The sequence below is a fragment of the Lissotriton helveticus genome, chromosome 1_1 (genome assembly GCF_964261635.1).
Source record: "Lissotriton helveticus chromosome 1_1, aLisHel1.1, whole genome shotgun sequence".
NCBI lineage: Eukaryota > Metazoa > Chordata > Amphibia > Caudata > Salamandridae > Lissotriton > Lissotriton helveticus.
The window spans coordinates 1,303,363,656-1,303,390,510 of NC_136057.1; the positions used below are offsets into that span (position 1 = coordinate 1,303,363,656).

Sequence of the window (26,855 nt, forward strand, 5' to 3'; positions counted from 1 at the left end):
GCCGCACGGTAGGTACCCTGCCACACTGGACTGTGGTTTTATTGTGTTCCACAAGAAATACCTGTGCTATGTGTGGTTTCTAGGCTTGTGCTACAGTACACCACACCGTGTTGCAATAAAGTTTACCACAATTTAACATGATGCGTCACAATGTGCTCTGTTACAGTCCAGTATGTTGTAATTCAATACAGTGTTTGTACATAGAAAAGGTCTGCAATACATATAAACTGTTGTAGGGCCCAATGCTTCAATGCGCTAGACTGCAGCAGCAAGGGAGACTGCACCGTAACCTAATGCACTGTACTATGCAGAATCTAAACGCAATACAATACACTGTGCCTCGAGACGCAGGGTTGTACTGCTGCACACCGCACTACAATGCATAAGACTGTCTTGCAGTGCAATCTGCTGTATTGCTAAACCGTATTATGCTGGAGTGTGTATAGTATTGTTAATTGCCCCTTGTTTTGATGCAATACGCTATGCTGTTGTGCAGTATGCAGGACTGCACTCATAGCATGCAAGCATCCATATGCTGCGATGCAGTTGCTGCAAAACATCATACAGCTCTGCAGTACAGTTTAACACATGAATATGCTGTTCTTTTGCATCATACTGTGCTTCAGTACATTATGCTGCTCTGCATTATGTAGGACTAGAATGCGCTGCTGCACTGCAATGTGCTGTATCTAGTATTGAGCTGCGACAAACCTGTTCTTCAGTGTTCTGCTGTGTCTCAGTACCCAGGAAAGCAGTGGAATTGAGAATCGTCGACAATACACAGGACCGTATTGTAAAACGGTACACTGTGCTGCCTTATGTACGACAGTGCTGCATTATACTGAATTACTCTGCTTTATATTGAGAAGCACTACATAGGCTGCTCTGGAACATACTGTGCTGCAGTCAGTAGAAGTTTGCTGCAGTGTACTGCTTTGCCCTGCAATAGGCAGAACTATCCTCCAGTAAACGAACTATACTATAATACAGTGCACGGTGCTGTAACGCAGTGTGATATCTCCTTATTGTCTCTTCCCTAGGTCCTATCCTCTCTCCCCTTGCCTGCTACTCTGCCTACCCCCTGTCCTTTGTGCCCTTTGACTAAGCACTCCTTCTCCCCTTGTTGGGGAAAGATCCAATATTTATACTCTGGAATCTCAGCGAACCCACTGAGTGAGTCCACTGCGCCAAGGGAGCCACTCACACTTGAGGTATGGTATGGCACCCCTTGCCAAAGCACTCCCTCTCCCCTTTTTGGGGTAGGATCCAGTATGTAGACCTTGGAGTCTCAGAGACCTCTCTGAGAGTCCACTGCGTAAATGGAGCCTCTCGCAATAGAGATAGGAAAGGGATACCACTTCCCCTGGGATCACAGCTTACTGGACTTTGGACGTTGCCTTGACTCGTCTACCGGTTTGTGTCCCCGTCACCCTTCCCCCTCTTCTCCCCATGCTGTGACTCTCACCCTCCCCTCCCTTCCTCCTTCCCACCTTCATTATCTGTCTATTTCCCCCACTCCAACCCCCCTGAATCTCTCACCTTGCCTTATTTTCCCGTTACGTATTTGTGCTTATTGTTTATCTCAACCTTACAAGTAACTATGTTGCCATGCTCTAAGAACTATGTAACCTTTGTAACGATGTAACCTGTAACTATGATCTGATGCTCATGTAAAGCGCTCTGATACCGCCGGGTCTAGCCAGCGCTATATAAAACTTTTAAAATAAAAAATAAATAAAATAAATACATTTTGCAGTGCAGTATCCTGTGCCTTAATAGGCAGGACTCTGGCGCAATACCTAGGACCGTCGCAGAATCCACCCAGAGTCTGGGAAGAGGAATGAGCCAGGGCGTATGAGTAGAGAAGTTACCCTTGTGATGCCTCAGTTACTTTGTTACTTTAGTGTAGACCAGGCTTCTCCAACCAGTAGCTCGTGAGCTCTTCCACTACCAGTAAGTAGCTACTGTCCGTGCTGCCCAGCCTATTAAATGAGAAGCTGTTGCTTGGTTTAACTAATATATGTATACGCCATTTGAAAATGTGTGCATTTTCAGAACCCGTAAGCTGATATTCGTAGAAAATACTTAACTTCCTAAAAATACCCTGTACTGATATTTCAATGATAAATTATGTTGCATTGGGAAGACATATTGCTAAAGGGATTACTTTGATAATTCGGGCATTGCAGTTATGGCTGCTGTTACCCATGATGAGGCGTTTTTTGACCGGACGTCTGATGTGTTAAGGTCCTTGCTACTGGTAATCTTGCAAAAGGTGTCCACTAAGGCTTTCTTGTCTGATGTTGTCTCTAATGCAACAACAATAATATTTTTTAGTAGCTCAGGGCGACTTTTACTGAACAGAAGTAGCTCTTATTGCAGTAGAGGTTGGAGACCACTGGTCTAGGCGCTCTCATGCTTCCAAAATTTGTCTCCTGTACCTGCGTTCTGTCAAAGCCATCACACCACCATGAGTTGACACTCCTGAGGGTAGAGGTCTAGACTCTAGCAAGCAGGGTTCTGGAGGCACAATGTTTTTTGTAAATATAGTTTGAAAAGTCTTAACCCTCACAAGTGTGCCTCGGAGCTTTCGTACATATACCTCTGGGATATGTGAACATCTGTTTAGTGCACAATATGCTCTGTTCCATATAGCTTCCCTTCGGAGGGCTTGCCTTTGAGTGGAGTTCTATGTCTAACCTTTCTGGAGAGCTCATCTATGTGGGGAGTTTGTTTAACTTCCCAAGAGAGCTCCCCTTTGGTTAAAGCTTAGTGTGGTCTCTAGCCGTAGCTTCTCTCCTGAACTGGCTTCTCGGAGTAGCTTGTGAGCCACTGTTAGCTCTCCAACTACCTGGAAGTAGTTCTCCTGTATGCAACCCAGCCTACTAAATTAGAGGTTATTGCTTAGTTAAATTTATTTATGTACACAAATTAAAAAACGTGTTTTTGAGATGAAAATGAGTATTTTTAGAAATGATTAGCAGATGTTTGGAGAAAAATGGTTGAATTTCCAAAGTAATCTGACAGCTGATAATTGAATGGTAAAAATGATGCTGGGAGACCTATTACTGATTAGATTACCATGGGTACAGGGGCACTGCAGTAATAGTGGTTATGTATCACCAATGTAGAAGCATTCCACATTGACCAAGCATTTTTAAAAGTTACTGCTAGCAGCCATGCATGATGCATCAAGGTCATCGCTGATGGTAATCTTGCACATGGTGGCCACTAAGGTTATCTCTGATGACGTCACTATTACAACACTAATAATATTGGTAGCTCAGGATGATTTTCATTGAACATAGTCGCCCCTGTTACTCAAGAGGTTGGAGACACCTGCTCTGGAAGGTACACTACTGAGGGTTGGACGGGAGCACAAGCTTGGAGTATAAAGTGAGGGAGTTCCTGCACTCGGACAGCTATATTCACCGCCACAGCGGTTGTCCCTGGTGAGCCCTGCCCATACAGTGTTCATATATTCCGGCCTTTTTCTGTCGTGAAACAAAGATTGCAGATTCGCAAAACTTATCTACCATGCCATCGAATTCCAAGCCCTAGTTCCTTGGTAACATTATTTCCTCATCCCTTCCAGCACCGAAAGACTGGGAACACATTGACCCTCCGCCCGCATTGTAAAGCATGGAGAAGGCCTTGGCACTGCCCTGTGGGCCTGTCGGCTATTCATAGGACCCGCAGGAGGAGCCCCAGACTCATCGGAGAGGTTTTCACCACATCTAGCTAACCTGTGTGCAGACCCTGGGCCTTGAGGGTTCTCAATAGCTGGTAGACATTAAGGGGACTATTCTCACTGACCCCTCCTTAGTGCTCCCAGACACCCAGCCCAGCTCCCTTTCATCTAAGCATGTGGGCATAGGAAGGCAGGTCCATAGCGTCTGTTCGACTCAGCCAGAGGCATAAATGAGGCAGGGGTTTCCATTCAGAGGGTGCACTCTATGAAAAACATGCTCTGCTGCATGGTGTAGTTGTCCCAGTCCAGCTGCACAGAAAAGATCCATATTAAAAAGCCAAACACAAACTGTTGCAACAACCCCGTAATGGCTGTTCCTATTTTCCTTCTTTGTTCTCATCATGCACCTCAGTGGTAGGCTTAATATTAAAATCGAAACCTCGTACAACATATTGGTCAGTGTATTGTCTTTAGATTGTATGTGCTTTGGATAAAGCTATGGGCAGAGTAGGTGATCTACCAATACATAACACATGAATTGCGCACCGAAAGGTCAAACCAACACCGCCCGAGGTGGAATTGGCCTAACATAAGGTATCTCATCCCCTTCTGGTCCCAAGGGATGGTTTCAGTGGTCCCTTGTTTTGAGCTGGACATGAGAGCGCAGCTTTCAAACCCAGGCGCCTTCCTGGCATTGCTTGAAGGGAGAGGGGAGATCAGCCCTCGCCCCATAAGGATTCCTCTTTCAGAGTATTGCATTATCTGGATAAGATTCCATGCTGGCTTGGTAGGTTCAACTTCTTAGATGGGTGAATGTAGAGGCCAACGGGGGACCCCACAAGTTAATCCGGTCCTGATGCTGCACAAGAACGGTCACCATGACGTTATTGTGTCCTCATTCAAATCATTGCTTGGAGATGGCGACCATGGACAACTGATATCACTGTTTCCAGCAGAATACAATGGGCCTCTCTATTGAAGGCTATGGAAAAGCCGATGACTATAAACACAGGATGTTTCCCAGTCCTATCTGTAGTACATTGTCTCTGCGGCACAACAGAGTGTATTCACTGTCATGTCTGGGCCGAACTCTCTGCTGGATGGGGGCCAAGCAGTTCTTTGCATCAAGAAAGCCATGCAGCTGACAAACCACGCGCTTCTAGAATAAGAGCAAAACATTTGAAATCTCTCAAAGCATCTAAAATATCTGGGAAAACAGAAGAAACGTCATTACTTTCATTGGAACATATCTACAGGCAGGTAAAAGGCAGCAAACACTATTGGCACTCTGTAACTTAATTGTGACCACTGCCCTCCCATGTCTGTAGGATCCTTGGGATCCTTGGGTGAAACTTTGCCAGGATGGTTGGTCATGGATGACTCTCATTGGTTGAGGCTGCTTGGAATCACTCCTGCGCTAAAGAATTTACTGCTGTGGGTTTTGATAAGGTCTCTGAACCGCTAAAACTGTACCTGGTCCTTTAGGGCCTTTCAGGGCTGTACACATTCTGAGGACACAAAAGGATTGCACGTGGCTTCAGGGCTCTTTACAGCTGAATAGGAGTTTATGACTGGTTTGCATGCAGCTTGTAGGTTCTGTAGTAACAAACACCATTTATGCGCTGTACATGGCTTGGAAGCCTTTTAGGGTTCTACGTTTCTTGGTCTCTGGTCTATGTAGGTTATTAAATGTATTTAGGACGCTTCAGGTTTGCATAAGGCTTGAGGTGTACGTGTTGAGTTTTTCATGTGGCCTGCCCCATCCCACCCCTCAAACTACAAGGGAATGATGCTATTTCTATGAGGCTGATATAACCCCCCACCCTACAGCACAGACTCCAGGAGACCAGTCAGGTAGAAGAGGTTCGATATACATTGCTTCTGTCCTCACCCATGTATATTAAGGGCTGGTGGGATAATCCGCTTGTATTCATGCGCATGGCCTTCTCTCTAAAAGGCTTCATTTAAGGGCGAGTGTGGTGAGAAGTCTTTATACATTGTATTATATTTAGGATTTATATAGTGCTTACTACACCTATGTGGGGCACTCAAGCGCTTTCCTACCTGGGCAGCAAGCTGCGACATGTAGGGTGTGTGGCTGGATGTGTATTGCGTTTGTTTCACGATCCCATGCGGGAAGTGTTTCCATGCCATGCGTGAGGACCACCGAGGTGCGGTTATCGTGTTTAGGGACACCGCTTTTCACATTGTGGTGGCTGAGGAGGCGAGAGAGATGCTCAGTTTATGGTCTTCGGTAAGCTGGCATCTCTGAGCAGCCCTGCACTTCTATCATCATAGTCTATTTAGCTGGTTACTGCTCTTCATCGTCCAACCTGAAATTTTGTTTGCAGTTTTGGTCCTGAGCTGGTGTGCTTGGAGAGAAGAAAAAGGGGGAGATCTGCCGGGAAGGGCATTGTATTTCTAGCCCCATTTCTGAGTGCCCTTATGAGATGTAGAGAAGTGGATATATATATATATATATATATATATATATATATATATATATATATATATATATATATATATATATATATATATATATATATATATATATATAATCTCAACTCCGAGACCTTGGTTCTGGGGTACAGTCAGAGCTCTGGCCTCCTCACTTCTGGGAGTAGAGGATGTGTGTGTACTCTCTGTTCTAACAAACCAGGAAGAATGTCTGCAGTGGTTTGTATGGGCTAGTGTTGTTAAAAATTGAGTACCTGCACCTCTTTAATTTGAGAGGTGTGACCTGACGTTACAGTAATTGCAAATTACCAACGCTTCCCAGTTACACACGGGTATCCCGCGATAGTGAGGACCAGCAAGCACTTGTGTCTTCCCATTTAAAGCACCAAATAGCTCTGTTTTTGTTATATTCTGTTGGAATACTTCATTTAAAGTGTTTGTATCCCAATTCCTTGCAGCTCTGTTTCTCTGAAGCTGTTCTCTTTTCTTAGCCTCCCACAGTCCCGCTGCGTTCCTCTGTATCCTTTTCCTCCCGCGCCCAGGGGTCATGCCAGGTTTGCCACTTCCTGTTTTGTTTCAGTCGGATTCCTCCATGGTGATTTCCTGGCGCTGCCAGGTCCCTTTGTTAGACCTATTCTTGTGTTAATGAAGAATGGAAATGAAGGCTGCGTCACTTCCTCATCACCACAGACCCGCTTTCAGTTCACTCCCTGGAGTCCCATGAGCTGGCAGGTGTAGGAGCGGGTGGGTTCCTCGGGAGAGTGGCACATAGGGTGAGCCCAGTGGGCTAGCGGAGAGCAGGGTGGGAAGTATCTGTGTCTACAGGACGGAGTAAAAAAAATCCAGGGGGAAGGAGAAAGAGGTAGAACAGAAGGGCTGATGAAGAGGAAATGTTGTGAGTCTGGAAAAAGCGGGCAGCGTGCCACAGGAAGACTGGGTATGGATATTCAGTGCGTACGTATAAGATATGCCACTGTATGCCCTTGACGACATCTCTAGGCTTGTCTGTTCGGCTTTCTTGTTCTGGCTTCGTGTTTGTATCTGGGATGCTACTGTCCTTGGTTTCCATGGCTTCCCTGAGACTGTGAGGTTGCAGGTAGTTTGTGCGTGGGCAGGTTGCTTCACAGCGGGGAGCTTGCGTTGAGTTGGCGCTGCTTCCCCTGCCCACCTACCTAGCTGTGGTGATTAAGAGTTTCTCGCGGAGTGCTTGTTGAAGCATGTGCCTGGTACCACATTTTCATCTTGCACAGTCTAGCTAGGGTGTGGTTGTACATTTGTAGCCGACAATGAGGTTCGGAATTCAAGGGTATCCTCTTCAAACCATCAGAGATCAGTGGAAGGATCAGGAATCCTAGGGAGTAAAATAACTAAATCCACATAAAAGTAGCGAGACTAAAATTCTGAAGAACATCACTGGCTCCCTAGCAGAAGCAATGGACAGAGGTGAAATGGTATATCACGAAATTGGATCAGAAAGAATTCGTTTTTTTTATCCTATTTCTTCTGGTTCCTGATCTCCAAGAGGGGAAACGGCACAGCAAATACGACTGCCGACCAACACGTTGCCTTTGCAACGCTGGGCGGAATAACAAATGTGTCTGAACTACGCTTTACATTTACAACGCAACTTGCTACAGCGACATGTGTTCGGTCAAGTGGCGTTGGACTTTACCTACTGCTAGGGTGACTGGCTATGGAATAGTAAATTATACTATTCCAAAGTCCAGCGCCCCCTTAATGCAAGTCGTTGTAACGACTTGTGTTGTAAATGGTATGCGTGGGTCAGATGCATTTGTTGTTTCGCCCACGCTAAGAAACGTGTGGAAATTGAGAAGTGTGGTTGTCGTACAACCCCCCCCTAGAGTATTCCAACTCCTCCTTTCCTCACAGATAACATTCTAATTCCAACCCTGGTCTTGTCCATCAAGTCCATGATGTGTTCCAGTCCCTTTCAACAAACCAACGCACAAAGTTGAACTGAGACCTTGAACAGGTCAAAAGCTATTGCCTTCAGCTTGGCACTCTTCATACTAGAGGAGGAACGGGTGGAGTGAAGATGGTCCGACAAAAAGTCTCATGCTCTGCCATAGCCGACTTGTGCTCTTGCTGGGTGGCGGTCACATCCTAATTCCGACGGAGGGACCCTGCGGACGGTCCCTCCACCTCGGGGGTGGCGGACGGACGCAGGTCCGTCCGCAGGTCCGTCCGCCATCATAATAGGCCCCTATGTTTTGAGGAAAGAGCCGATAACGAGGTGGTTTCACATCTAGGCCCCTATTTTCTTCTCAGCTGTCCCCTATTCACCTGATAAGAGCGAGCGCCAGGAAACCTCTGGGTAATCGTGCGCTTCACAAAACCACATTACATTAACATCTCACTCTTGTAGCTTCCTGCTGTCTCCCTTTGTGAAGGTTTTTCAGTCTTTCTCTTACTCCATCTTTCCAATTTATGTATTTCTCTTTCTTGCCCTCTGTAAATATCTGATGCAGAACAAGAAGTGCTGATCCCCAAACATGATTTAACCCAGATCTCTTGACTGGGGGTGAATGTTTTGATATGTTCTGTATTCCGTCCAATAATTGTCTCTTTTGCTTTCTGGCCCTAAGTGCGCCGGGTGTGCCCAGACGTGGGTCCCGGGCTCACTGTGCCACTGGAATTAAGCTATCCTGGCAGAAGATGGGTGACACACCGAAACCGGTCCAAGGATGCTTGTTTCCGGTCCAGGGAGGACCTGGCTTGGTAGTTCGGACTGGACTGTTCCCATGAGGCACAGGGTCAAGACTGATTTGCATATGGTCAGGTCTAACTGGGGTGGCATAGTGAGCAAAAGAATGATGGATTTAACCCAGATCTCTTGACTGGAGGTGAATGTTTTGATTTGTTCTGCATTCCGTCCATCTGTTGTGTGTCTTTTGCCTTCCCTCTACCAAGGGCTTCGACTGCACCCACAAAAACGTCCATAAGACCGCATACATGTACTAGAAAATACTGGCCTATTGAATACGAAATGAAGCAAGGCGTTGCAGCAACTAGAAAACGCAGCTACAATTTGTATGTGCAAAACCTCGAATGAATGAATAAAGCCTGCACCTGTAATGCCCCCTCCTGCTTTTTTGAGACCTGCACTGTCCTCTATGTGCACATGACCTACCTCACAGATTGTTCCGTGTGCACGTCCTACAATGTCGCATGCCTGCTGTTGTCACCCTCTTAATTCTACGTGTGCAGGCTTGTAATCTCCCCAAAGGTCTACGTGCGCAAGACATATAATGTTCCCTACCTCTCAATGTGTACAACACCTGCGGGGCTCTCTAGGTCAGCGCGTACAGGCCCTGTGATGTCCCCATTGGTCTCTGTGTACAATATTTAATGCTCTCTGCGTACATGACATGTACTTTCCTTACATCCCTACATGTACAAGGCCTGTAACGCCCCTACTGGTCCTCGTGTACAAGACCACTAATACCTCTTGCGTGTTTTAGAGCCTGTAATGTTTCCTGTCTATGCAGCGACTGTTCTACTTCCAGACTGTTCTACTTCCAAAATGATGTGTTTGTCTTCAGAGGGCGGAAGTGCCCGCCTCATATAATCAAGTAACGCTCCGTCCAGAGTGCCCTGGATTGCGTCATAACCCCGACTCTTTAATCGGAGAAGTAGGTTTCCAAAGAGATTCCCACACTTCATTACACCTTTCAGGATGTGGTGATGGGGGTTTACAGCATTTTCATCCCGCTCTCCCATTGGTCCTTGTTCTAGCATGTTTGGGTGTGCAGCCATCTTTGAAGGCAGCACTGTGCTCCGCAGCACTGAAATGAGTTGCTGTGTACAGCCTCAGGGTTGCTGTACACTGACTGCCGGGATAAGAAAAATATTCAGTTTAGTTAGGCTTTGCTTCCAAAGCTCTGAACAATTATAGTAGTCTAGTAACTGCATAGTGATTGGCTGCCGCCTGGTAAACCCAGTGGACATTAGATCTGTGATCCAGGACCCAACCTTTTCCTGGTTGGTGTGAGCATGGCCTCTTCAGCAGGTATGAGAGACACGAACTTAATTATTTTGGTCTCAAATTCGAAGTACGGACACTTACAATAAATTGAAATTGGTGTTTTTATTGAGTGTGTTTTCTCCATTTTCAATTGACAGCCTAATAGAACGGAATGTCCAACATTAGTGCTGTGACAGTGTCTAGCCCTGAAGAACTTGCCGAAAATTGTGTGGCAGAGAAACATGTTGGCAGTGGGTATTGGTATGCGAGGATAGCTACCAACCTGTTTTAATTTGACAGATTACACCTAAAAATCAAGAATAAAGGTGTTAGAGAGGTGTGTCTGCCAATTTTAAGATCACTTTTTGTCATTAGTGGATGGTGATTCTTGACCACTCCACTGCACTTCACTTCTTTTTCTTATTTGGACACTTTCTTTTACTTTTCTTTTCTGGGACATAAAATATCTATGATGAGAAAAGGGGCCTAATCTGGTGAGTACCTGCCAGTTACCCCGAAGGTGGTGCGCCCGTGAGGGGTCATTTTGTCCTCTACACTTTTTTCACTGTTGTATAGAACTAGTGAGTTCTAACTACTGTTGTGGTTCTTGCTGACTGTCTTTTGAAAATGGCTATGTATTTTTAATAAAGGGCAAAGAACAATGCACACAACCATATATAAAATAGTAAAGAAAGGGTTTTTTTGCAGCAGAGGGAATAGATGGGAGGTATTTCCTTGTAAGATTCAAAATCACTTTTGCCCAAGAGACAGGGTCCTTGTTGTGTTGATGGTGTGAGCATGGGACTGAAGGGAAACGGGTGACTGGGCTAATGGCGCTGGCATATAGGGCACACTGTTCTTACACTCCAGATACTGCCATAGAGGGGCCTGGTGCTGGCCCGGAGGGAGCCGTGTGACAAAATACAGGGTATTGGCATACAGGCAGCTGGTTCCTGGCATACAGAGACCTATATACTAGACTCGGCACCAGATGCAAACTCTGTTAGGTTCGACAAACCTACTATCCCTCGCCATCTTTAGAGCATTAACACTTTGTGCTTGCAGGATTGTACCGTATAGCAGTTTGCTCCAAGAAGGTGAGTTACTGTGCCAAAGAAGCATCTAAACTGGGTATATTTGATGCTGCCAAGATGTTTTTTTTTGTTCTGCAACCTTCATGAAGGTTTATGGAAAATGTTGCCACTTGTGTCAAAGCGGACTCTTTGCGTTGTCCTGACAATCCTGTTGCACATACCCTTTAAAAATATATATATATATTCACAAAGGAGAGCTCAAAAACATATGTCACAGAATACAGTTAGAGTAAAAATGTTCCACGTGGGCCCAAAAGGGCTGGATCCTGGCAAGGCTATTGGGATAGCCCCATAAAATACATTTGCGCATTACGGATCTGGATGGAACCTATTTTTGTTTTTTTTTAAATTGATTTATTTTAGAGGTTTTATATAGCGCTGGCTGGACGAGAAGTATCAGAGCGCTTTACATGAGTATAAAAAAGTTAGTCACAGGAACAAAAATCATCAACAATCCACAGCAGTGAATAATAACAGGTTACAAAAGAGACAGTTTGTAATTATACAAATACAGGTATAAGATGAGGAGCAATTTACAAATCAAAAAGGAATGATAGGAAAATGAGTTAGGGTGAAGACCCTATTTACATAGTTGGTGTTATGCTGAACATCTTGCATGGATTTGGGCATCCTAGGTGTAAGACTGGCACCCCTTAAGTAGAGCCTCATTGCAATTGGCGCGCAATTGGCCTGATTTGGGCGTACTCGTGCATGCGTCCAAAATGCCAAATTATTCTGAGTTTTGCAGTAATTACAGTTTATTATAAATGCTTCTTTTACTTTGCACCAGTGTGAAAGAAAAACTGCTTGAAAAGAAGGCAGACCATGCACATCAATTGGCATAGCGCGTTGTCTCGTTCCAAGCTGAAAATCTCGTATATGTGCATCCTCCAAACACCCCACTAAAGGGTATATTTGGAAGGCATGACGTGGCCACCTGGGATTTGGGAGGCAGCTGTAATGAGGCTCCTTGTGTTTTCTCCCTGGTTGAGCGAAAGGTAAATTGCCCGAGAAATTCTGCATACATTTTCCAGCTTGACTGTGCTCGCTAGGAGGGAAAATTACCTCGATATATTTAGAAAAACTTTGCATGGGTTAAAATAAACCAGAAAACATGCACATTTCGTGGTAGAAGGAAAGGGGAGCTGGCCAGAAAAGAAATATCTGCGCCTCTAATCTAAAATCCATCAGATGAGGTTTGCTGAAGAGGCATTCCTTTGTTAATCCAGGGGCTAATGCGTCAGTCCTAATGAGCATAGGGGGCTTCAGGGGACCAGGTAATCTGCAGAGTAGGATGAATAATTTTAAAGCTACATTGTGTACATCGTTTGTTTATGTAACCTGTAAGAAGGGCGTAATATTAAAAGGGTATCCGTATGAAGCAGTTCATTTACGCTAAATAATGTTTGCAAGGTTCTGCCATGGGTTGGGCAGCTTGTTCTTCAGCCTTTATGGATTGAAAAAGCCCAGGCGACACGTTTGCGGTGGCAAGTGTTTTATCCCTGAAAATCTGCTGGCCGGTGATTTATGGCGAATGTCTCTCCTCCTCCAGGGCCATTTGGACAGATCCAGGGATTGGTCGAGGCAGGGTCTTGTGGACATAAAACACAAGGCGGGCCGTGCTGCTGCCTGACATGTTCTTGATTAAAATCGATCCATAATGCTCCTAGATGGTGTTACCTCCCTGCTCGGGCGCTGACCCTTTAGCCCAGGGCTGGGTCCTGTGTCCTACATCCTTGAAGTGTCTGAACGAAAGATCTCCAGTGGCTTTCAGATCCATCCAAGATCGATACCTCCGCGCCCTGCCTCACGCCTGTACTGAAGGCGCTCCTCTTAGCGCAGATTTCCTCCGCTTCCAGGAGCCGGATGTACATGCCCAAGATAACACAACCAATCAGTGGTTCAACTGAGACCCTGTGTGATTCTGCATGAGTGACTTTGGGCCAAACGTAGAACCCACGACTGCGAAATTTGTGGGATTATGGCAAAATTACACAAACTGCAAATCTGTCATTTTGCACTATATTTGAGCGGAAAATGCGTCTTAGGGTAATTTTTTTGGCGCGAGGACACATTTAAACAAAGCATGCGAATAATAGCCGCTTGTGTTCTCTTGATCCGGTGTGTTTTGCAGTAAATTTCCACCAGCAACGGCGCGTTCAGAGTGAAGGTTTACTGCAAAAGAACAGAATTACACAGTGGCGTAATTTCAGGAAATTTCATATAACTAGTGTGATGCGAAATTACACGAATCGCGCAGCGCTATTTAAATTATGCCCAAGCCTGCTTAGAACCTCACAACTACATTTAATCCCTTTCCTCCTTAGTCAAGGTGAATGAGGACATCTCTCTGTGGGAAGTAGGAGCACAGTGGAAAAAGAGCCAACTACCTGACCCCCACCCCCCCCCCCCCCCCCACACTGAAACTGAGGCCCAATATCCAGTTTGTGCCAAGGCCTCTCTGCCTGCACACCACTTCGAAACTCTCAACTACTTACTACAAAAACAGCATAAATGACTGGGGTGTAAGTGGAGGGGTTTGGGGAGGCAAAAGAACCACCCTCCATGCCCCCCCCACTAATAACCATCCCACATAGACAGTTTATGGCATATCTCGTATGCATACACCCTACTCTTCCAACACCGAGGTCGCAACCCAAATCATGTAAAAGGCCTCACCCACACATTCACTAATAGCAGGGGGCATTGGGTAGAGTTTCTCACAGAGATTGTTCCCTGACAAAAGCCCACAGCTGCATTCCCCCAGCTCCAGTGTACACGCTATGAAATTAGTGAACGGCGCACTATATAAAACCCCTGTAATACAACTTATTGTGTGATTCGTGCTCTCCTGACTAACCTTTTCCCTGTCCTTTTCAGTCCAGAGGGTATGGCCACCCCTGGGTGGCTGGGGTATGGAATGCTCCGGCGTCCTCTTAATTTAGTCCACAGCTGAAATCTCCTCCTTTTGGAGGAAGGGGGACCTCTCCTCCATCCCCATATGTATTCTTCCGTCTACCCCTGAAAAGCGCTTCTCTTCTTCCTCCAATCCAGCCCTCTTGTAGTTGCACCATTCTCTTGCCAATCGCACACCCCATCCTTTGTCACTCTTCTCTTCGACCCCCATGTCTGCCTTTTCCTCTCCTTCACCTTTGGGCCTGTTTCTTCCTGTCTCTTTTCTGTCCACCCTTTCCTGGTCCTTAAGACCGCCTTAGGCCCCCTCCCCTGGACCATTTCCTTCCCTTCTGGTCCAGCTGCTCATCATAGCCTTCTAGTTTGCATCATCCCTGCAACCCCTTCTGGCCCACTTGTTCTTCCGCCATCTCCTCTAGTCTGTCTGCCCCTTCCCGTCTAGTCCTCTTGTATATTGTGACCTCCCGCCCATCCCCCCGTCATCATTTCCCTAGACTGCCCCTCCAACTGCACTTGCACCCCTTTACCTTATCACTGAGGCCTGTAGCATCTTTTGATAATCTTGTTATTTTTCTCCTCTCTGCTGCAGATAACCAGCCACCCGGCTCTGCAACTGGTCGCCTTTCTCCGAAACCCAACAAGCAGCCAGTGACTGAAACAAGATGGAGGCTGCTGAGCCTTCCCACCATCCCGCTGACGGAGAAAGCCAAACCAAAGCCCCTGCCACAGAGAACGGAACGGGGAAACCCACCAAAGTCAAGGCATCTACAGCAAAAGTACTGCCCACCAAGAACTCCCTGCAGAACCAGGTGAAGGGTGCAGAGAAGAAGCCGCTGCCCAACTCGAGGCCTGCCACTGCCAAACCACTGGGCAATGGAGTTTTGAAGAAGGCAGAGGGGCCTGACAAGAAGTTACCCAATGCAGCGCCCAAGCCTCGGGTGGGAAACCCCGCACCATCTGGCACAGCTGTGAAAAAGGCGCCTGTCTCAAAGCCCAATGGTGAAGGCCTCTTGACCAATGGGAAGAAAGTGGAGAAGGCGGTGGGTGTGAAGAATGGAGACCAGACTCAATCTAAACCAGCTCGGCCGTCGAGTGGGAAGCCAACGACCACCACTACAAAGCAGCCCACAGGTACGTTTCTGGCATCTTCCTCCCTCCGACCTTGTCGAATGACGTATGTTTAACCTTTTCTTCCTTTGAATGAGACTTATTTTAAAGATAAGTATGTTGGCCTTGTATAAGGAGCTAATATTTCTTATATTACAGCCCTGCCTTGTGCTAACTTCCTCTGACGCCTGCTCGCTGGGAATGGGCAAAGCCTTCAGCTTTGCCCCCTCCCAGTGAGCTTTGCCCCCTCCCAGTGAGCTCAGATATATCTAGGAACAGGGTGTGCCCTTTAGCAAAGCGTTATACCCACTTTAAGTCTTCAAGTGTCCCAATTGCGGAGATATTGATTGCATCCAGTTAGATTTCACTCTCAACAGCCAATTGGTCTTTAAACCTAACACTGCATTTAGATAAAGTATCAAAACACACTCCGCTTCATCCTTACCCTCTGTTTCATGAAAGGGGACCAAAGCTTGAGGAACTTTATTATTGCAATCGTGGCTCATTGTTAGCTGCACCTTGCAGAATGCAGTTGCAATATTCACTTTTATTGTTCACCCTAGCTTTTATAGACCATTCCAGAACACCGCAAGCATGTGATCACCAAAACTCCACCTCCTGGGCATATTTATACAGGTACTGTTTTACTCTCTTGAGACAAAGAGCAGGTCGGCATTTACTTCTGTTTTTAAAAACACTATATTGTTTAATAAAAGAAGCATATTTTCATGGTAACTGCACCAAAATAAACCTCTACTATATGGGATAAAGTATCCCCTGTCGTACGTTATAAGGATGTCGTAATTCCCCTTATAATGCATGGGCACACCATCGCCTTTCCCACAGAGCACTTACATTCTTGGTGCCTAGTGCTTTCAAATGAAAGAGAGCGCATGTTTGCAAACACAAAGGATAAAAATAGAATCATGTGCAAAATTAAACACATCAAAAAAACCTGTTAGATATTAGTGTCAAAGAGCTATTTGAATTGATTAAAAATAAAAGCTGCAGTAGCTCTGAACGTGTAGAAACATGCAGAAAGATTCTAGCACTTATACAATTAACTAAGGTGTAAACGAAACAAACATGCTGCCATAAATATCTTCTTTCTGCTTGGCACTATAGAGCTAGAAAAACAGAGCAGAAGGAAGGAAAGCTGCATCTTGTTCCTTAAACAGCTGCTTTAATTCTGCTTCGTGACCTGACCTGCCTCTTCACTCAGCTGCTGGCCCTGGCAGCAGGCATTGTGATGTCAGAATGCAGCTGTAATAAATTATTACAGTCTAGTTCTAACTTCATTTCTTTGTAATGGGCAGCTGGGTGACTCACAAGTCACCTATTATAAAGAAATGAGATATCATTTATTTTATCACGATTGCAGAATCCCGTGTATTATTTATGTTAAAGTACCGACCATGTAATGTATTCTGGTCCGACAAAGACGTTTTTAGGTTTGATGCATTGAGGGTCAGTATGTTACCATTACTTATCCTGGTACCATTCCTGGTCCCTAAAAGAGTGCAGGTGGGCATTACTAACCCCGGCTCAAGTTAAGCATGGGCTATTCCATATGCGTTCCCCTGTAGGGTAAGAGCCTCACGATGCACAGGTCTTCTATAGGTTAATCTATATCAGTGTCCCTTAAGGGAAGCACGTATCTGCTCAGTGCTGTTTTCTATGCATTATTTCGTGTATTCATCCCTAGGGATAGAACAGCCCTGCTGGGTACAGTCATTCGAGGCTTTTATTGCATACCCATGTCCCCTCAAGGCTATAACTCCGTTCTATGCATTATTACATATTCATGACCCTCAAGGAAGGACAGGGCATTCTATGTGCAGTTCTTCCCCTCCCCCACCCCTGCATCTTAGTCCAGAGCCTTTTGAATCGAGCTTAGGTTTAACTCTCAGGAGCTCTTTAAAAGCAAACCTGAGGACAGTGCCGACCCCCTGCACTTCATGAAACTCTTAACCATGGAGCTGCTTGGAAGGGGTTTTACTAGCGCTCACACTATGCAAGGCCACTCAAACCAGGAATGCAGCATAGAGGTCATGCCTCGCTTCCGGCCGGACTCCTGCTGTAGCCTAGATTTTGCAACAATTTTAGCACACAAAGTGAATCAGAACACACTGTTCGGCACCCTGTGAGACTCCCAAATATACACGCTTATCTGTATCCGGTAGCCTCCACGCTAACAAGTCTGTCCCATTAACGCATTTTGTGTCGGTCACCCTTGGATTCTGGCCAAGGGTGTCAAACTCTCTGCATCTGTGGTCAACACCCAACAATTTTACATTCATTCGATAAAGGAGATCAGATTCTGAGCCCAACCACTAGCCGCTGTGATTATGTAGCGTACGTGACACTAGATTAGTTTACCACGCTCTTGTTACAGGTAAGTAATTTGGTTCAGTTTTCGACACATTCTGTAGTTATCTCTACCTTTTAATGGTGGAACACCCTCTTTTTGCGCATTTAAAAAAATATATATATATTCTAATATATTTTTATTAGTGTTTTCGAGTAGTGGAACAGCCTTGGTTAGCGCAATTCCTCTGTCATTTTGGGTGTGTTCCAGTATGCGTCACTAGTGATGCTTCTACTCCGGGACCATGAATTCTACTCACTTACCGTATATAGCTTTTGGGATCCCAAACTAAGCTCGCTGCCACCTCTTTAAAGGTTCAGTGATTGACATGTGATTTTCTTTTGTTTTTAAGGTCCAAAGCCAGCCGCTCCGGCGACATTGAAAACTGCTCCAGTAAAGCTGGAGCGCCCCGGGACTGCTAGACCGGCTCCGACAAGAAACGCTCCTGCGACCAGGTATGGAAGTGGGTGGGTTCTCTAGATACAGGCATGTTCGGTTCCTGTTGCTTATATCTAGTACCTGAGCTTACCTGCTTTAAAATAAGAAATATGTAACAAAACAAAAGCAAAATAGTGAAAAAAATGAGTGCAAATCTGCCCATTAGGTGAGAATGTCCCTTCAATATAGGGTCCGCAATACTACATCTCCAGAAATGTATAAGACACCCAAGGTACCAGACAATTAGAAAATAGAAATGTGTGGCCTCATACACCTCCCCTGGGTGTCATGCTTCATCATTGGCCACACCTCCTTCACCAAAGAACCCTCCAATGGTGAATGGGCTCCTTGTGATGAGTACTTGTGAGAAAGTGGTAATAGCGGAAACAAGATGTAGATTATATAAAAAATACATTTTTGCAGCGTGAATCTTTCTGGATTCACTATGCTGTGCATATTCCGCAATCTGGTGGTTGGGTCCGGAATCTTAGTCTTTTTTCTCCTTTTTTTGTCATAGCCCAGGTGGGCGTCGACGTCCCACCATTTGGTGTACCTTCGGTGACGTCGGCGTGCTTCCGGCGGAAGCTACCACCCTTGGGCGCCATCTTCAGATTCTTTTTTCCGCCGTTGGGTCTGGATCGCCGGGTGAAGCTCCAGAAGTTTTGGAGAAGGAAAGGAGAAAATACTGCAAATCTTCAACCGCGAAGACCTGAGAAGATCGGGAGAAGAGGACCTTTAGAGAGGAAACGACGAAGAAAGGAGAAAATCTCAAAATCTTCGACGTACTTCGAGGAATGCACACATAGGGGGCCCCCTGAGCGCAGGGATGTACAAGACGCCCTTTAAATTCTGCAAGAACTGCCACCACAAGTTCGCACAGAAGGACCAGCACCCAGTCTGCAACCTCTGCCTACCTATTGACCACGAGAGCAGAGACTTCAACGCCTGCTCAGTCTTCAAGCCGAAGACACTCCGAGTTCGAGAAAGACAGAGGACGGCTCATCACACGATGCAGGGCAAGGGCCAAGCCCCGACGCTTTATGAACTTGGCCTCTCCACAGACGACGAGGACAACATCGCCGAAGGCCCAGATGACTTCACGGTCGCTGAGACCGATAAGAAAACGCCTGAAAAGGTAGGGGAGTCTACGACCCCAAAAACTCCCACAGGGCCTCGAAAACCAGAGGCAGACTCTCGAAAGTCTGAGCCCAAAGCCTCGAAAGGAGCACCGGCGTCGAACAAATCGACGACTGAAGCTGCATCCTCCGAAAAAGAGCCCAGCGGATCCTCCGAGAAGGACTCCCGGCGGCAGAAGACCAGCGAAAAGCAAAGGTCATCGAAGCAAGCACCCGAAAGAGGGCCTTCGACTTCGACCTCGACTTCAACTTCGACGTCGAAAGAAAAGGAGCCAAAGAAAGCTTCGACGTCGACGGCGCCGCCGAAAAGGGCGGCCGAAACGCTCGACGACGAACAGGCCGCAGAGATGCAGAGAAAGCGAAAGAGGCTCGAGGCCGAAATGGAGAACATCCTTCAGAGAAGGAAGGATTTCGATGAAAAAATGAGAAGCTACAAGATCCCCTCGAAGCCGGCAACGACTGTCGCTGAGGTACAGGAGCCCGAGGAGTTCGACGTCGAAGAGCCGCCGAAAACCCCAGAACCTTCGGAGCACGAAGAGGAGGAAGACCTCTACTATACAGAAGGGGGTTACGGGGAACAGCAGTCAAGCTACGGCTCAGGTTCCTCGACGGCCCAAGACCAGGAATGGCAGGACATCGAGGCCGAAAACCCAGAGGAGGCGGTGGAAACATACCCCTCGAGGCCTTCACCACCGGATGACATTGGGGCATACAATGAGGTGGTAAGAAAGGCGGCAGCAGCCTATGGCGTTAAGATGGAAGAGGAGAAGCCAGAAGCAGACTTCCTGCTCGAGACATTGCTCCCCATACAGACAAGAAGCCAGTTCCTGCCCATGCTCAAGAGTATCACAGACCAGGGGAAGGAAGCCTTCAAGGACCCGGCTACGTGCAGATCAGTAACGCCGAGGACGGAGAAGAAATACAAATTCTCCTCCCAAGACCCAGCTTACACCAAGGGATCCGTCACAGCAGATTCTATAATAGCTGCAACAGCCAGGAAAAGGGCAAACCTCCCAACGTCTGGACCCCCACCTGACAAGGAAAGCAGGAGGATGGATCTAACTGGCAGGAAGATTGAGAGGAACGCCGCAACGCACTGGCGGATGGCGAATTCCAACGCCCTCCTGAATAGGCATTAATACCAGCACTGGGAGGAGATGGGACAGTTGCTCAAGCACCTTCCGGAACAATACCGTGAGAGGGCATCACACCTTGTGGAAGAGGGGAAGAGCATCTCCAATTCGTGCCTGAAGACAGCCTTGGATGGGGCAGAAACATCCAGCAGACTGATGGCTATAGGCATCACAGAACGAAGGCAAGCCTGGCTCAGGATCTCAGGATTCAAGGCTGAGGTTCAGAACAACATCCTGAACACACCCTTCAACGGTGAAACACTGTTCGGAGCCCCAGTTGATGATAAGCTCACCCAACTGAAGAAAGACAACGAGACGGCAAGGTCCATGGGGGCCCTGCAGTTCAGAGGGATGAGAAGGGGCACTCCTACACGGAGGCCGAACGGCAGAGGTGGAAATCAGCGAGGAGATTCTCACCAAAGTTTCCACCAGGGGCAACAGAGTGACAACCAGGGCCAGCAGCGGCAAGGCTGGAACTACCAAAGCAGGGGCCAGTCCTTTCGGTCAAGAGGAAATGGACGAGGCCAAAGGAGAGGCGGTGAACAACCACCCTCTAAGTGACTTCAGACGAGAGAAGGTGCCCCACCACCCAAACCCTCCGGGGAGGAGCACGGAAAAACAAAGAGGAGAGGGCTACACGGACAATACACAAAGGAACATGTAACACCGGTAGGAGGAAGATTAAGATTTTTTCTCCAGGAGTGGAGCAAAATAACAACAGACAAGTGGATACTCAATATCATGCAGTACGGATACTGCATAGAATTAGAAAAGAGGCCACCAAACAGAAAACCAAAGAAAAGACAGCACTCGGGAAAAGAGCTGCAACTACTGCAAGAGGAAGCCCAAGAACTGCTCCTCAAAGCGGCCATCGAACGAGTTCCTTTCAAAGAACGGAACAAGGGAGTGTACTCAAACTACTTCCTAGTGCCAAAAGTGGACGAAAGTCTAAGACCCATCCTGGACCTACGGTTCCTGAACAAATACGTCAAAACTCAAAAATTCAAAATGACGTCCCTACAAGAGGTCATCCCACAAATAAAAGCAGGGGACTTCCTGTCTACAATAGACCTCAAAGATGCGTACCTGCACATCCCCATGAACAGGCAGCACAAGCACATGCTAAGGTTCACAGTAAACCAGGATCACTACCAATTCACGACCCTGGCGTTCGGCCTAAAGTCCGCACCAAGGGTGTTCACCAAATGCCTCGCAGCAGTGGCCGCACATCTAAGAAGAATGGGGATACACGTGTACCCCTACCTCGACGACTGGCTGGTAAAGGCAAGCTGTTACAGGACATGCAAAGAGCATGCAGAACAGGTGACAAGAACGCTAACAAACCTGGGGTTCTCCATACACTGGGAAAAATTCTCGATGGAACCAGAGCAGGTGAAGATCTTCCTAGGAGCCCAGATCGACACCGTCCAATGCAGAGTCCTACCGAGCGAGAAGAGAACGCTCAGTCTGTTGAGGGAGAAACGTCACTACCAGAAGGGGCGAGCTCTGACAGTGAGGACTGTGAGCAAGATCTTGGGGATGATGGCATCATGCATACACCTGGTCCCCAATGTACGCCTGCAAATGAGACCACTCCAAGAGTGGCTGCAACAACAATGGTCACAAGCTACAGGAAGTTGGGAGGATCTAGTGGTTGTAACGCACAGGGTGCAGGAAGAGATAAGGGGGTGGACCAAGGAGAGAATAACAGAAGGGAAACCTCTAACACCACCGGACCCAACAGTGACCATCACCACAGACGCATCCCAGAAGGGGTGGGGCGCACACATGAACAGGCTCAGAGTGAGGGGTCTGTGGAGCCCTACAGATGCAGTCAGGCACATTAACTACCTGGAACTGAAAACTGTGTTGCTAGCCCTCAAGGCCTTTCAGAGACACCTGTACAACCAGAAGGTGCTTAGACAAACAGACAACACCACAACGATGTTTTATATAAACAAACAGGGGGGAACTCAATCGTTCCCTCTGTCAAACTTGGCACAGGAGATCTGGAAATGGGCTATACCACTAAAAATAGACTTGCTAGCCATACACCTGCCAGGGAAGGATAATGTAGAAGCGGATTGGCTCAGCAGGCAGACTTCAGCGTCCCACGAGTGGGAACTCAACAGTCAGGAAACAGAGAGTCTATTCAGGAAATGGGGCACCCCAACAATAGACCTATTTGCAACACACCGGAATGCAAAATGCCAATACTTTGCATCCAGGCAACCAGAGGCACGGTCCCAGGGGAGTGCCCTATGGATAAGCTGGTCAAAAACATTTGCCTACGCTTTTCCCCCGATACCACTGATCCCCAGGGTTCTCAACAAATGCATGAAGAGCAACATGACGCTCATCCTTGTGGCACCACAATGGGCCAGACAGACCTGGTTCTCTCAGATAATGGAGATGGCGCAGGGGCCACCCCACAAGTTCTCAAAAAGAAGAGACCTACTCTCCATGGAAAAGGGAGAAGTTCTACACCCAGAGCCAGAGAGCCTCAACCTCTCAGCCTGGCTCCTGAGGACTTAGAATTCGCACACCTAAAACTACCAGAGAGCACCCTGCGGGTGCTGCGAGAGGCAAGAAGGCCCAGCACACACAAGTGCTATGGGGAAAAATGGAAAAGATTCACTCAATGGTGTTGCAAGAAACGGCTCCAAAGGAAACTGACCAAGGAATCCACGGTGCTAAGGTACCTCACGCACCTAATTAAAGCTAAACTAAGCTCATCCTCGCTGAGGGTGCACCTGGCAGCGATTGCGGCATACACAAGAGGAGAAACAGGAAGAAGCTTCTTCACATCCCAAGTCGTAAAAAGATTCCTGGAAGGAGCTAAAAGAATAGCGCTGCCTAAAAGAATGCCGCCACCGGCCTGGAACTTAAATGTGGTACTGACGGAGCTCATGAAAGCACCTTTCGAACCCATCCATAAAGCATCACTGCAAATGTTGACAATGAAGATGGCTTTTCTGGTAGCAATCACCTCGCTACGAAGGGTGAGTGAGCTGCAGGCTCTCACACTGCAGGAACCCTACATCCAGATACAGTGACAGGGTCGTGATGAGAACTGACCCTCACTTCATGCCAAAGGTGGTGTCAAGGTTCCACATGAATCAGAGTATTCAGATCCCTAGCTTCTTCCAAAACCCCACCACAAGCGCTGAGAGGTCGCTCCACACCCTAGACGCAAGAAGGGCTGTGATGCACTACATTGAAAGAACGAAGGAGCACAGGAAGACTAAACAGTTCTTCGTGTCCTTCGCAAACAGTTACATGGGCAAACCAGTAACTAAAAACACCATAGCTAGATGGATCGCACAGACCATTCAATTCTGCCACAAACAAGCTGGCCAGGAGCTAACAGGAGGGGCACAGGCCCACTCCACCAGGAAGAAAGGAGCAACAATTGCCTTTCTGGCCAACACACCAATTCAGGACATATGCCTGGCGGCAACATGGGCTTCAGTGCACACTTTCACTAAGCACTATTGCGTGGATGTACAGATAAACAAAGAAGCACAAGTAGGGCAAAAAGTGCTTCAACATATTTTCAACAACCAACGCTCGTCTTCCACCCAACCGCCACAAAAGTAACGAAAACCGCTACAAAATCTATGCACAGCATAGTGAATCCAGAAAGATTCACGCTGCAAAACGAATAGTTTCTTACCTGTCGGTGTAGTTTTGCAGCTTGAAGATCTTTCTGGATTCACTAGCGAACCCACCCGCCTCCGCCAGAAAGACGAGGCTGGAAAAGAGGGTGGAAACAGATGGAAAAGAAAGCAAGTTGGAACAATTACATGATACGAGGAAATACTAACGTTGAAAAACGGTTAACAAACATAGCCATGGATTCACTACAAAGACAAAAGAAAAAGAGACAGAAAAAAAATCCGAAGATGGCGCCCAAGGGTGGTAGCTTCCGCCGGAAGCACGCCGATGTCACCGAAGGTACACCAAATGGTGGGACGTCGACGCCCACCTGGGCTACGACAAAAAAAAAAAAAAGAGAGAAAAAAAGACTACGATTCCGGACCCAACCACCAGATTGCGGAATATGCACAGCATAGTGAATCCAGAAAGATCTTCAAGCTGCAAAACTACACCGACAGGTAAGAAACTATTCGTTAGCTACACCCCAGTACTGTCCTTTAATATGGGTAGATGTAAGGGATGATTAAAAACTAGAGGGCCGCACAAGATTAGTTAGTATACTTGCGTATGTAGGCCGACATGTTTCAGCCTATAAACCGACACTTAAGTGAGACCCAGGCTTTCTTCAGGACACCAGATCCCAATTTTCGTAAATCCTGATCCTGAATATGCATCGGCAATTGCACGTCACTAGGCACACAATACCTATTCGTATGGTCCCGTGAATCAGCAAATGCTAGAATTGCTTTTTTATTGGGTTCTGCTAATTTAGAGGTTAAATGACAGAAAATGGAAGTTAAAACCACAAAATGGAGACCTAGACAGACCACACATATCTTTAACCAAATCCTGTAATAGTAAACAAAACATTTGTCTTCATTTTGCGGATGCCAACCACATTGGCCGTTCCCACAGAACTCCTACAGGCCTGACCAATCAAAATTAATATTGGTGGTTCTTTCTCGTGGGAGTACAGGAGCAACCGATATTTATAAAAATGTAACCTTAATGTCTCTAAAATGACTGACGAGAATTATACCAAATCATAATAAGCATTTGCAATGCAATAGGTCTCGCAGCATTAAAGTTTGAGTTACTGGCATTGTAAATGACAATGCTTTGCATTAATTTGTTTTTAATTTGCAATCTGTATATAAACATTGTTTGTGCTCGCCACTCTCGCCTCGCACATCTCCCTATAGTGACAGATTGAGGATCAGAGGAGATCGAGGCTTCTCCTTAGTCCCGTGATGGGTGTCAACACAATTGCTTGTCATCCGTTTCCCAGGAGTATTCAATTAGTGTCCTAACTGTGCGGCCATTTTAAAGTGAGGCGTTGTGTAGCTCTGGAGCAGCTTGCGCTCCGGTTTCCTAATGGTATTCCATTTGCTGGCCAATGTGAGGGGAGCGATCTATGTCTGGGGCTGTCTGGACTCTCATGGGTCTGAGAGGTGACCTTAAGGAGTGGCCCGTTAGATTCGGGGTTCTGGCAATCGGATGCTGTGTCGGCGGCGCAGCCATTTTAAGGGCAGGCAGTGCAGAGCTCTGCAGTGGCTCCAATACAGCTGCCTGCAGAACCCCTTGTGCCAGCTTTTAGATCAGGGAGGGTCGAGGCTCTCTCTGGCCCACTGCAGGATGTCCTTGAGTTGCCTGCAGCCCGTTAGCCGCGAGTTAGCTTCAGCGCTGTCTTGATTGGGTGGCCATTTTAGGGTCAGACGCTATGGAGCTCCGTTTTTGGGTGGCAGCCTTCGTGGTGTCCAGGTGCAGGGAGGGGTCCGTGTCCGGGGCTGGAGGCACTCTCGAGGGTCCGTATTTGCATCCCACGAATTCTTTCTGAATTTGGGTGCTGCCTGCGGCGGTCCTCAAACTGCGAAGATGGATGCAGCCTGTGCCGGTCTTCCGATTGCGATCACCCTCGAGGGTCCGATTTCTGGAGTTTGTGTGTGCCGGTTTCCTTTTCCGAGTGTGCTCTCTGGTAGTGATGTGTGCACAGTGCCCTGTGTACCTGTATGTGCTGGTTTCCTTCTCCGAGTGTGCTCTGTGCACAGTGCATGGACCTCGCTCACATGTCCGCTCCTCTGTGTGTTGTGCGTGCACGCTGTGACCCCAGTCTGCGGCGCGAGGAGCACCGTGCACGAGGCAGGCACATAGTGCCCGAGCTGCGCACGAGAGAGACCCAGCGAGCACAACCTGCAGCGTGGAGCGCGCTGAGCAAGAGCGGACAGGGCACCATCATGGCAGAGGCTGATTCAGACGCGCGCCTTCGGATTGCGTTGCGTGCGTGAGCTTGTAACGTAGACCGCTCACGCGCGCGACCCAATCCGGAGGCGCGGGTCTGAATCCGCCTCTGCCATAGACAATGCTGCGCGCGTGGCCAGTTCTTGTCTCCCCTCGTTGTCGGCTGAGCCGACAGCTATAGTTCTCTCAGCGAGAGTGCGCTTTTCGCAGCGAGACTTAAAAAGGACACTTTTGGAATAATAATCTAGCTTTGTCAAATTTGGTGAGAGATATATGGGCCCAGCAGCTCCCACACAATTAATGCTTTAGAAAAACCATGTCAAAACAAACATTGAAAAAGTCAAAAGGCTGACAGCCAATGTCATACCTACGGTTTTACCCAAAGCTTGTTAATAAAATCCAGGTCTGTATGAACGGAATTTTAGACTGCAGGTGAATGAGCATTCGGCAGGCGCCTGTTTACATCCTGTCCTTTTACAAGTGTGGCTTGCAGCTTAAGGGGCTCTTGTCACTCACTCCCTTTCGGTATATGTTCTGACACATGTTAAGTTTCTAGCTTTTGCTTAGAGTGAAGAAGACTTCTTAATTGTACCAGTGCCTTTCGGGCACCCCGGTTCAGATACACGCATAAAGAG

At 47.2% G+C, this 26,855-nt stretch overlaps 1 protein-coding gene across 2 annotated transcripts in view; it reads left to right on the plus strand.

Annotated features, from left to right (window-relative positions):
• The window catches only part of PRR36 (proline rich 36), a 94,898-nt gene that overhangs the window by 46,474 nt on the left and 21,569 nt on the right, over positions 1-26,855 (plus strand). For both annotated transcript variants that reach the window (XM_078681345.1, XM_078681356.1), the window contains exons 2-3: positions 14,730-15,271; positions 17,968-18,070. In XM_078681345.1, coding sequence (XP_078537471.1) covers positions 14,803-15,271; positions 17,968-18,070 — 572 coding nt within the window. In that variant the 5' untranslated portion in view covers positions 14,730-14,802. The remainder of the gene's footprint in view (positions 1-14,729; positions 15,272-17,967; positions 18,071-26,855) is intronic.